This window comes from Rhinatrema bivittatum, chromosome 4, assembly GCF_901001135.1.
Source record: "Rhinatrema bivittatum chromosome 4, aRhiBiv1.1, whole genome shotgun sequence".
Taxonomy (NCBI): Eukaryota; Metazoa; Chordata; class Amphibia; order Gymnophiona; family Rhinatrematidae; genus Rhinatrema; species Rhinatrema bivittatum.
The window spans coordinates 333,494,908-333,507,387 of record NC_042618.1 but is presented as its reverse complement, the minus strand read 5'-3'; the positions used below and the strand labels follow the sequence as shown (position 1 = coordinate 333,507,387).

General features: G+C 48.6%; 1 protein-coding gene across 4 annotated transcripts in view; it reads right to left on the bottom strand.

The window, feature by feature from the left end:
- TNRC6C (trinucleotide repeat containing adaptor 6C) overlaps window positions 1-12,480 on the bottom strand; it is a 309,688-nt gene that overhangs the window by 131,600 nt on the left and 165,608 nt on the right. For all 4 annotated transcript variants that reach the window (XM_029600392.1, XM_029600391.1, XM_029600389.1 and 1 more), the window contains 2 exons: window positions 4,373-4,539; window positions 4,164-4,244 (listed from right to left, as the gene is read on the bottom strand). In XM_029600392.1, coding sequence (XP_029456252.1) covers window positions 4,164-4,244; window positions 4,373-4,539 — 248 coding nt within the window. The remainder of the gene's footprint in view (window positions 1-4,163; window positions 4,245-4,372; window positions 4,540-12,480) is intronic.

The following is a 12,480-nucleotide window of genomic DNA, read 5'->3' as shown; positions in this document are numbered from 1 at the left end:
CGCCATTTTGACTACTGGCAGCCGACAGCCCAAGTCCAGGAGATTGCTCCTGAACCACCAGGGACTTTTGGCAGGTCTTGGGTGGGGGGGGGGCCCAGGAGGGTGGGGGTTGTAGTAAATTAATTTTGGAGGTCTTGGGGGGCGTCAGGAGGGTGGGGGATTTTGTTAGATTTTTACTTTATTAAAGATATGTCTGCGAGCCAGATGCAGCCATCAAAAGAGCCATATCTGGCTCCCGAGCCATAGGTTCCTGACCCCTGGATTAAGCCAATACCTAGAACCACACGAGTAATCCTTGTACCCAGGAGTTGCAAACCAGATAATCCACAAGTGGAGTATATCCATGATGGATCTATCTATATAGTCTCTGAACAAGAAGGTTGCTCAGTTTTGTTCAAGGAGCGAGTCAAAAGGTAAACTTGCCTCAGATACTTTCTCTTGATTGGGAAAGAGGATCTTCTGTATACATACCCTCCAATTCCTCTAGTGAGAAAAAACTCAAAATTCAGCAGAAACTGGGAAACTATATTCATAGCTCCCTATTAGCCAAGACAGGTTTGGTTTCCACTCCTTTGAGAGTTAACCATCAGGGAACCAATCTGATTGAATATTCCCGCATGCTCATTACACAGAATCAGGGAGCACTACATGATTCCAGCTTCAGATCACTAGCCCTCAGTCTAGATGTTGAAAGGGTATGGTTTGATTCCCTGGATCTACGTGATGACCCTCGTGTTTTGGCTCCTAGGAAGAATCACTAGAAAGTCTTATGGCTTTAAGTGAAGGAGGTTTACCTTTAGTGTGAGGGAAAGGCCCTAGATCCTTTCTCCTGCTCCACAAAAACTGCTTGAACACTTTCTATGTCTCTGAGTCTAGTCTCAAGATTAATTCTGTTAAGGTTCACCTTAGTACAGTTGGTGCATATCAGCACCATGTAGAAGGTTGATAGATTCATGTTTGACTTGCTTCGATTGAAGCCTCCCATTAAGCCTCCTACTGTGCTTTGGAACCTCAATGTGGTATTGACCCAGCTGATGAAAGCTCCCTTTGAGCCATTAGTCTCCTGTGAGCTGAAGTACTTGACATGGAAGATCATATTTTTGGTGATGGTGTTATGCTGTGGGTTCCTTAACCAGTGCAATATGCATTTCTGCCTCCAGTTTGCACTGTTTCCAGATGATATCACAAACTACTTGCATTCTCTCCCTCCTGGATGGTAAGGCCTTAGCTTGGGCCTCTCCTTTGTGAGAGAGTTCTGATCCCATCCTACGGGATCTGCGCAGCTTCCTGGATCTCTTCAGAACGGTATTGGTCGACCCTGGCCGGCAAGCAGCTTCAGGAGCGAATTTCCTTCACATCCGTCAGGGCAGCTGCTCCCTCTCCGACTGTGTCATCAAATTCAGGACCCTGGCTTCAGAACTTCATTGGGCAAGGACTGTCTTCGCTCCAATGTTTTGGACAGATTGGCGGCCAGAATCAAAGATGAGCTAGCGGCTCATGAGCTCCCGGCCTTTCTAGACGACCTCACTGAACTAGCCGGAAGGCTTGACCGTCAGCTCCAGGAAAGGAACCGGGAATTGCAAGTATCCTGGAGGTGGTCGACTGCCACTAACCGTCCTCGGCCCCCCCCCCCCCTTCGCCACCAGAGAGTTGTTCCTCCCCCAGAGCTGCAACGGAAGAACTGATGCAACTGAGTCGTGGTAGGCTAACCCCAGAAGAGCGTCTCTGATGCTGCCAGTCCAGACTCTCTTTACTGCGGTGAGCCTGGCCACCTAATAGCTCGCTGTCCAGTCAGGCCGGTAAAATTCCTGGGCCTAGGTCTCACAGGGGGGACTAAACCTAGGCCTGACTACACCAGCTGCCTCCTTAACGCGTCCCGAGACGCTCTCAGTAGGAGATCAATACTTTGCCACTCTTGCCCTGGTGGATTCCAGAACAGGAGGAAACTTTATCATGCAAGCTTTGATAGAGCAGCTCTAGATATCCACTCTCCCTTACCCGGTTTCTCTGGTCCTCTCCTCCATCCACGGGAATCCTCTCCCAGGAAAGGTTACTCAGCTCCATTAAGGTTTTGCACCAGTTCTCTCCATGTGGGACATCTGGCGTTTTAAGTCATCAAGAAAGTAATTCACCCCCATGGTTCTTGGATTGCCCTGGCTCCAGCAACACTCTCCTCAGTTTGACTGGGCCTCCCTGCAGCTGGTCTAGTTGGGTCCTGACTGTCATACCACCTGTTTGGAGAAGCTAGCAACCCAGCAATGTCTTTCAACTTCCATGGTCTCTGCTGGCCTGCCCACAGTACGCCCAATTCGCAGAAGTCTTTTCCAAAAACGGTGTGGATGCTCTGCCTTCCTCATCGTGAGTCTGACTGTACAATCAATCTCCTACCCAGTACAAACCCCTGTGGGGTAGGGTCTACCCCTTATCATTGCCAGAGACCAGGGCTATGTCTGAATACATACAGGAAAATCTGCACAAGGGGTTTATCTACCACTCGACGACCTCTGCAGGCTTAGGCTTTTTTGTGGGCAAGGAGGATGGGACCCTCCGTCCATGTATAGATTATCGTGGCTTGAACGCCTTTACTCTGAAAGATCGCTACCCCTTACCTCTAATTTCTGTGCTATTCGATCGCCTGCAAGGGGCCAGAAAACTGCTTTCAACACCAGAAACGGCCTTTATGAGTATTTGGTCATGCATTTGGACTGTGCAACGCACCAGCCGTCTTCCAAAATACTATTTATTTATTTGTAGCTTTTATATACCGACATTCGTTTAGTAACATCACATCGGTTTACGATGAATGAGGTTTTCAGAGATCTCCTCTATGAATGTGTGGTCGTATACCTAGACATCTTAGTTTTCTCTAAGGACCTGCAGACCCATCGCCAGGACGTTTCCAGAGTTCTCCATCATCTGCGGGATAATCGCTTGTATGCTAAACTGGAGAAATGTTTATTCGAGAGAGAGCGCCTCCCATTCTTGGGCTACATTGTCTCCAAACAGGGGTTCCAAATGGACCCTGAGACGCTCAAGAGTATACTGGATTGGCCACAGCCTAGCGGCCTGCAGGCCTTTAGGAGGTTCCTTTGCTTTCCCAGTTATTACCGCAGCTTCATCAAGAACTACCTCGAGCTGGCAGCCCCGCTCACGGCCCTGACGCGCAAAGGGGCCAACACCAGGATGTGGCCTGAAGCCGTATCAGCCTTTCAAGACTTTAAGGCTGCTTTTTCTCCAAGAACCGTGCCTCCGGCATCCAGATCCTCAGTGTCCCTTCATTGTGGAGGTAGATGCCTCTTCCGAAGGAGTAGGGGCCGTCTTGAGCCAATACTCGCCTTCAGGGACCCTGCACCCCTGCTCGTTTTTCTCAAGGAAATTTTCCCCTGCCAAGCGGAATTACGCTATTGGCGACAAGGAACTTTTAGCCATCAAGCTCGCGCAGGAAGAATGGCGCCAGTGGCTAGAGGGTGCTTAGTATTGTATTACAATCTCTAGAACCCAATGTATCCCAATACCTTCTTGAGGAACATTGGGTAAAAATATAACCACTGTGAAATCAAACTTGATTTTAACAAAACCCCCCAACTAAATCTGCTTGAGAAAGAAACACTGATGAAAAAAATGGCATGCAAAAATAGAAGGAAATTTCTAACTATGAAAAACCTAAGGTGGTACCGAAGGAGGCCTTGTGAAAAAAAATGAAAATGCAACGAGGATCACGCACCACAGCAACATGACTGTTGGGCTCCATGCAAAAAGTGAAACTAAGGAGGGGCTCAGATGGCCTACACATGGCTCAGTAAAGCAAGGAGAAAGCTCTGGAAGCTATGTGATCATTGCCCCAAGCTGAGCTCTGTCTGATGTCACTCACTTGAGAGGACTAAATATTATTCTTGTCCTTGGGAAATGAAGCCATTTCTTCTCAGATTCCTTATGGGGCATTATAAGAATACTGTGCTCTGATTTTGCAGAATACTTTAGAAAAGAATGATAATATTGGTAAGGAATCACATGTTATCCTTAGCAATCAGATTTTTATGTAAATCCCATAAATGCTAATAGGGATTTGAAGCAAAACTCTATACACAGAAAGTGGCAATATACTGGGGGTACATTTATGGGAAAGTAAATCTGTTCAATGATAATATACAGATATTACTCACTGGGAAGCCCATATCTGTGAGCTGTTTTATCAGACGGTTCATAATCCAGGCCTCATCTTGCTTGCTAGAAGTCTTCATGCCCTGAGGAATGCAATGCAAGAGAATTGTAAAATGTAGAAAGACACAAACATCCATTTTACAACTATTCTGACTTTCAGTACTTTGTAATGCCCATCTTTCCAGGAATTTCTTCCTTCTCCTAATCTCACCTTTGGAAGTCCTTTCTTCGGGGCATTTCCCCAGGAACTACAGGAGGAGTTGCTTTCTTGGGAAGCAGCATTATTCCACACATCATCTCCTTCATCCTCCCACTGACTCGTACTGAGGTTCATATCATCCCCACCATTGCCCCAGCCTTCTTGCATAGATTTTGAAGCTGGCAGAAAGAAAAAAAAATATATTTTTCTATGGGTTCAAGAATCTATTTGAAACAAATCTGCTCTTATGCGGAGCCACATTTAAATCTGCAGATTTGAGCACTTAAATCTACTCTGAAGCAACTGTAAATGTTATTATTTAAGATAGTCGATCAACTTTTATATAGTTCCTTGTCAAAGTCTTCACACACTTGTACATTTTTTCACATTCTGCTGTATAAAAAAGTCGTAATGCATTAAAGTAGGAGTTTGTTTCAGTGATCTACACAACATACACTACATTCATTTTGAAAGAACTAATTATAGAAATATTCCAAAAGTAACTGCACTAACCACATCCCCTGGCCAGAAATTCCAGAGCTTTATTGTGTATTGAGTGAAAAAGAACTTTCTCCGATTAGTTTTAAATGTGCCCCATGCTAGCTTCATGGAGAGCCCTCTAGTCCTTCTATTATCCAAAAGAGTAAATAACCGATTCACATTTACCCATTCTAGCCCTCTCATGATTTTAAACCCCTCTATCATATCCCCCTCAGCCGTCTCTTCTCCAAGCTGAAAAGTCCTAACCTCTTTAGCATTTCCTCATAAGGGAGCTGTTCCATTCCCCTTATCATTTTGGTTGCCCTTCTCTGTACCTTCTCCATTGCAACTATATCTTTTTTGAGATGCGGCAACCAGAATTGTACACAGTATTCAAGGTGCGGTCTCACCATGGAGCAATACAGAGGCATTATGACATTTTACGTTTTATTCACCATTCCCTTTCTAATAAATCCCAACATTCTGTTTGCTTTTTTGACTGCCGCAGCACACTGATCCAACGATTTCAATGTGTTATTCACTATGACGCCTAGATCTCTTTCTTGGGAATATAACAAAAAACACTTTTTGTATACCACTTATTCTGGATTGTTTGTGGTTTAGTGGTATTTTTTGTAAAACTATTTTGTACTTTGCACCAACCATCTTTCCTCATCTTCAAACCTCCCTGTGCCTGCTGCTGTAAAGCATCCCTACCATAAAATACTGCCACCTTAATGCTTGTAAGGATAGTGCAGCAGGATGATGTATTGTGTATGTTTTATGTCACACATAGTTTAGCACTGAGACCAAAATGTTCCATTTTGGTCTCATCAGTCCACAAAATCTTCTCACATGCTTACAGGGTCCCCTAAGTGCTTCTTTGCAAATATTATGCGGCCCATTATATGGCTTTCTTCTTGCCATCTTCCCATATAAGACATGCTTCTGAAGTAATCTTGAAATTACTGACCAGTCAAATTTTCCCCAGTCTCAGAGACCTATGTAGCTCTTTTAAAATAATCTTAGTCCACACAGCTACTCACTTTGGAGGGACTGCCTGATCGTTGCATTGTCTTGGTGGTGCTAAACTGTTTCCATTTTACAATGACGGACCTGACAGTGCCCAAAGGAGTTTCAAACACACTAAAATTTACTTATAGCCATCTTCCAATTTGTATCTTTAAATAACATTACCCCAGAGTTCTTTTGACAGTTCCTTATTGGACCTTTGCTTCAAATTTATTTTATACAACAGAATCGCTTGATTCTTCATCCAGGAATTTTCGAATCAGCTCAACTACTCTGACTGATCACTGGTGGGCTCTAACTTATTATGGGCCTTGTTAAGGTAATTAATTGAACCAGAAATAACTGGGGTTTGCTATGACAATGGGTGTGAAGACTTATGCAATAAAGACTTTTAAAATTTTTATTATTAATTACTTTTGGAATATTTCTATAATTATTCTCATGATGTAAGTGCATAATTTGTTGTGTAGATCAGTGAAATAAACTACAACTTTAATGCATCTTCCTTTGTACTTTTAGAAAGCAGAATGTGAAAATGGTACAAGGGTGTGAAGACTTTTACAAAGCACTGTATGCTAGTGAATGTTAGAGCACCAGGTCATATCTCAAAGAGCTTTGTGTGTCATTTTAGCAAAGTTGCTTACCTGTAACAGGTGTTCTCCTAGGACAGCAGGATGTTAGCCCTCACATGTGGGTGACATCATCCGATGGGGCCCAGCACGGAAAACCTGTCAAAGTTTCTAGAAACTTTGACATAGGTTTTCCATGCGTCCACATAGGGGTCTCTCTTTAAATCCAAATCTGTGAGGTGGCGGGCGGATTTCCTGAGGACCAATATCCTGCTGTCCTAGAACACCTGTTACAGGTAAGCAACTTCGCTTTCTCCTAGGACAAGCATGATGGCAGTCCTCATATGTGGGTGAATCCCTAGCTACAGGCAGGACCCCAAGTCCAATGGGACCAACAGACACCAAACTAGGTGCCAACGGGCACAACAAAGGTGCTGTTGGTAACCCAAAATAGGGTCATAGTTAGGAAGAGTTGGATTCACAGCTGAAAAAGATTTCTGAGGACAGACAGGCTGAATTGCTATCACGACAGCCGTCCTTGTCCAGACAATAATAAGCTGCAAAGGTGTGGAGAGAACTCCATGTCGCAGCCTTGCGGATCTCCCCCATAGGAATTGTACGCAAGTGGGCCACAGTAGCGGCCATGGCCCTAACAGAATGAGCTGTGATGTGGCCTCCCCCCAGTTGCAATCCCACCTGGTCATTGCAGGAGGCAATGCATTTGGCCAGCCAGGTGGAAAGAGTCTGTTTAGCAACAGCACTACCCAGCCTGTTGGAGTTACAAGAGACAAACAGCTGGGCAGATTGCCCATGGCCTGCTCTCCGGTTCAGGTAGAAGGCCAAGGCCTTCTTACAATTCAGTGTGTGCAGTACCCTTTTCCCCTGGGTTGGAATGATACCTAGGGAAAAAAGTGGGCAGGACAATGGTCTGGTTAAGGTGAAATTCAGTAACCACCTTTGGCAGGAACTTAGGTGCGTGCGCAGGACCACCCAGTCATGGAAGAACCTTGTGTAGGCTGGATAAGTCACTATGGCATGCAACTCATTGACCCTGCATGCTGACGTGACTGCTATCAGGAATGACCTTCCAAGGTCAAATGCTTGAGAGCAGAGGAGCACTGTGGCTCAAACGGCAGCTTTATCAACTGGGCCAACACCACATTTAGGTCCCAGGACACAGAAGTGTCCCTTGGGGGAGGCCGCATTGAAGTAAACCATGCATGAACTGCCCTACAAGGGGCTGCACAGAAATGGGTGACCCATCCACCACCTGGTGGTACGCGCCTATAGCAATCAAGTGCACCCGAACAGAGTTGGTCTTAAGCCCAGTCTCCAAAAGGCGCAGCAGATAATTTAGGAGTTCCTGGATTGGACAAGAGAAGGTGTTGAGACTCTTCTGCTTACACCAGATTGCAAATATCCTCCACATCAAAGCATAAGACTTCCTGGTGGAAGGCCTACTTGAGGCTACCAGGACTCGAGACACTTCCTCTGAGAGGTCAAACGGCTGCAGAATCAACTTTTCAACATCCAGGCCATGAGGGACAGGGCGCTGAGGTTGGGGTGGCGCAATATGCCCTGATCCTGTGTGAGGAGATCTGGGGCAGTCTCCAGATGGATCGTGTCCCTCCGGGAGAGATCCCATAGAAGCAGGAACCAGACTTGCCTCGGCCAATGGGGGGCTATGAGGATCGTGGTCCCCTGGTCCTGGTGAAGCTTCAAGAGAGTCTTCATCACCAATGGAAGTGGAGGGTATGCATACAGGAGGCCCTCTCCCCAATGGACAGCAAAGGCATCCATGGCTGGCTGGCCATCTGTCCTGGACAGGGAACAATACCAAGGAACTTTCCTGTTGCAGAAGGAAGCAAACAGATCCACGTCCAGGGTTCCCCAGAGATGGAAGATCCGGTCTGCCACCTCCTGCTTCAGGGACCACTCGTGGGGTCGGAAGGTGCGACATAGCCTGTCTGCTAGGGTGTTTTCCGCACTGGCCAAGTACACTGCCTGGAGTAACATCCCCCGAGACAGGGCCCAACTCCAGATCTGCACTGCTTCCTGACAAAAGAGGAAAGACCTGCTGCCCCCCTGCTTGTTTATGTACCACATCGCCACCTGGTTGACTGTCTGAATGAGGATCACCCTGCTGGACAACCTATCTTGGAAGGCCCACAGCATGTACCGGATCGCCCTCAGCTCTAAGAAGTTTATCTGACACAGAGCTTCATAAGCGGTCCACAGACCTTGGGTGCGGAGGCCCTCTATATGGGCAGCCCAGCCCAGGTGGGACACATCCGTGGTAAGCACAACCTGGTGTAGGAGCACCTGAAAAGGCACCTCTCGCTCCAGATTGGATGGGGACCTCCACCAAGCCAAGGAGGCCCTGAGAGAGGGGGAAACCTGGATACAGACCTGAAGGCCATGGGTGGCCTGCTGCCATTGGGAGCATAGTCCACTGGGCTCGACGCATATGCAGGTGGGCAAACGGGGTGACATGGACTGTCTCAGCCATGTGCCCCAGGAGCTGTAGCATATGCTGTGCAGAGACCTGCCGGCGATTCTGGACCTCATCCGCCAGGGTTAACAGTGCATGCGCCCTGACGCAGGGCAAAAAGGCTTTCACCTGTGTCGTGTCTAACATGGTCCCTATGAAATCCAGCCGTGACAACAGACAAAGACTGGATTTCAGGTAGTTGATTAGAAACCCCAGGTATTCCAACACCTGAATGGTCCAGCATAGAGACCACGCTGCCCCCATTTGCGTGCCGCTCTTGATCAGCCAGTCATCTAGGTATGGAAAGACCTGGATTCTCAGCTGACAGACAGGCACCCACCATGGCCAAACACTTCGTGAAGACCTGGGGCGCGGAGGCCAGGCTGAACAGGAGCACGCTGTATTGAAAATGTTGATGGCCTACCACAAAGCGAAGATACCTCCTGTGACTGGGGAGGATCTCGATGTGGGTATATGCGTCTGAAGTCGAGGGAGCAAAGCCAGTCTCTTCTTTGTAAGAGGGGGATCAAAGTGCCCAAGGATACCATCTTGAACTTTTCTTTCTTGAGAAACCTGTTCAAGGCTCGTAGATCAAGAATGGGATCTCCTGTTTTCTTTGGAATCAGAAAATAACGGGAGTAAAACTCCCATCCCTGCTGCTCCCGAAGGACAAGTTCTACTGCTCTGGCCGTTAGAAGTGCTGAAAGCTCCCCTCGGAGCACTTCTGGGTGTGAGACGGGACCCCACTGCGGGCACAGGGGAGAATCTGGTGGAGCAGCCATGAGATTCAACCTGTAGCTGTGACGGATGATGGACAAGACCCACTGATCCGATGTCACGGCCGGCCATCGGTCTGCAAAGAAATGGAGTCTGCCCCCGACAAGAGTGTCCTCCGGTACCTGAAGCAGTAACTGGCTTATACTCCCTCACATCCAGTCAAAACCCTATAGCGGGGCTAGCCTGGGGCGCTGGCTGAGGCTCCTTGTGACCTTGGGCAAGTCACTTTACCCTCAGTTGCCTCAGGTACAAAATTAGTTTGTAAGCCCTGATGGGATGGGGAAATACCTACAGTACCTGAACGTAATCCACTTTGATGTAAACTTTGAAGTGCCACAAAGCGGAATATAAAAATGTAACTAAAAGAAATAGTTAATATAAATAGGGCCCCGTGGTTGCTGAGATCTTCCCCTAGCGCTAGCCTGTTGTGGCTGAGAGCGAGGGGCAGGAGGGTAGTACTTCCGTGGCTTGTAGAATGGCCTCCATGGCCCTGGCGTGGAAGATCTCTTAGAGGATGCCGATGAAGCCAAGGCACCAGCCGACAACTGCTGGAAGGTCTCATGGTGGTCCTTCAGCTGTGCAACCGCCTCCTTGACCTTGTCACCAAACAGGTTATCCCTGATGCAAGGTAAGTCAGCTAGCTGGTCCTGCAGCTCTGGACGGAGATCCAAGGCAAGAAGTCAGGCGAGACTCTGCTCAGAAATTCCAGCCACTGCCACTCAGCCTGCAGTCTCAAAAACATCATAGGTAGCACATACTTCGTGCTTCCCACACGCTAGTCCCTGCTGGACAAGCGCCATAAGGGCCTCTTGAAGTTGCTGCGCCAGACCATCTGCAACCTCCTGGACTTGTTTCCAGAGATTATGGGTATATTGGGTCATATACAAAAGGTAGGAAGTGATATGGGCCACCAACATGGAGCCTATAACACCCATGTCCTGTTGTCCTTGCCAGGAGGGGCTGAGGCATGGGTTATTGACCTCTTTGCCGTCTTTAGTGCAGATTCAACTACCACCGATTGGTGGGGAAGTTGGCGCTTCTCAAACTCCACAGCCTGCTGTACAAGATACACCCCATCAGCCTTCTGGTTCACCAGGGCCACAGGAGAGGGTGCTCCCAGTGTGAAGACACTCTGTTACAACCTCCCTTCAGGGCGTCCTCAAACCGGAGGATCTCCAGCATCTTATGGCAGGTATCTTCCTCCTTATAAGTTGAAAGGGAATGGCTTTAGCCATTGCCTGGACGAAACCCGCGAATGTTAAGTCCTCTGGCGGAGAACGGCGGTGCTCCTCCAAGGGGGAAGAATCTGACAGAAGATCATCAGAATTCAATGATGAAGCATCAGAGGGATCATACAGGTCCCTCAGGCTCATCTTGGCCACCTGGAAATGGGGACTGGGGAGCAATGGGTGTATCTGTAGGTGGGGGCCCCAAGGAACCCAAGGGCATCGAGGGACCTGAAGGCCTTGGTCCAGGTCCCAGAAGCGCCAGACAGGGAGCACGAGGGCCCTGTGGAGCAGAATGCATCAACGGGCCTTCGTCCTTGGATGAATCCCCCATGAGGAAAGCTCAGACGCCTTGCATTTCGGTGCCCAATGGCCCACCGAGAAATCGCGGGGTGCCGGCAGTAACTGGGTTGGGAGGACATCAAGGCAGTCCAACAATGGCTCCAACCCTGGTACCATGGGCGGCATCGGCGTAAGCGCCAGCATCGGAGCGGGCACCGGCCTTGAGGGCATCGGTTCTGGCCTTAGTGTCAGGGAAGGTGCCGGCCCAGGTGGCGGGGACACCGGCTCCCTGTCATGCAAAACACGTTCCACTGCCAGGCTGACTTTCCAAGTCCGCCTCAAAAGCCTCCAATGAAAGGGCAGGCTGAGAGGGAAGGGAAGAGGCTAACTCCTCCTCGAAGCCCTGAGAAGGATCGATGTCCGGCACCAGAACCAGTGTGGATGGCCTCGGACCACCGGCATAGAGGGAGGATGGAGCCTCCTCTTGCTATGGCTCCTTCAGGGGCAAGGCGACAAGCGCCGTAGCCAGCCCGAGCCCACGTGCAGATGGGGACAGGTGACGGTATTTCTGAGACTTCCCATGGTGCTTGGCCCAGTCTTTCCCCGGCTCTGAGAACAAGGAAGACAATCCTGAAGTCCGCGACTTGGAGGAGATGGAGACTAGGTGATCGCCGGAGCTTTTGCCTCCTCGCAAGCCTTGGAGGGGAAAGGCTCTGGGGATGACATCGATGCCGAAGTGGAGGGTTCAGATTTACCTGAGCCAAAAATCTTTTCCATCTTATCCAACCTGGCTCGACGACCTTTTGGGGTCATTTGAGCGCACAATTCGTAGCCCCGAACATCGTGAGATGCCCCCATGCAGAGGATGCATACGTTGTGCGATCTGTCAGGGACATAATCCGGGGGGGGCACTGGGTGCACCGATAGAAGCCCGAGACCACCATAAGGCTCACCAGAGACCGCAAAAGGCACGACGACCAGCGGGTATGGGAGAAGCACGAAAAAATACTACCGACTGAGAAAGGCGCAGGAACTGAAGAAAGACCCAGCGCAAGTAATAAAACCCTCTTTTTTTTTTTTTTTAAAGAGTTTCCTGAGAAAAGAGCATGAGCTCCACCTCTGCGAGATGTTAGCTCCGCGGAAAAGAAAGGACTGAAAAGAAACCCCGCATGGATGCATGGATAGTGGCATGCTGAGCAAATTCAGCGTGCCAAAGTTCCTAGAAACTTTGACATAAGTTTTCCATGCCGGGCTCCATCAGAT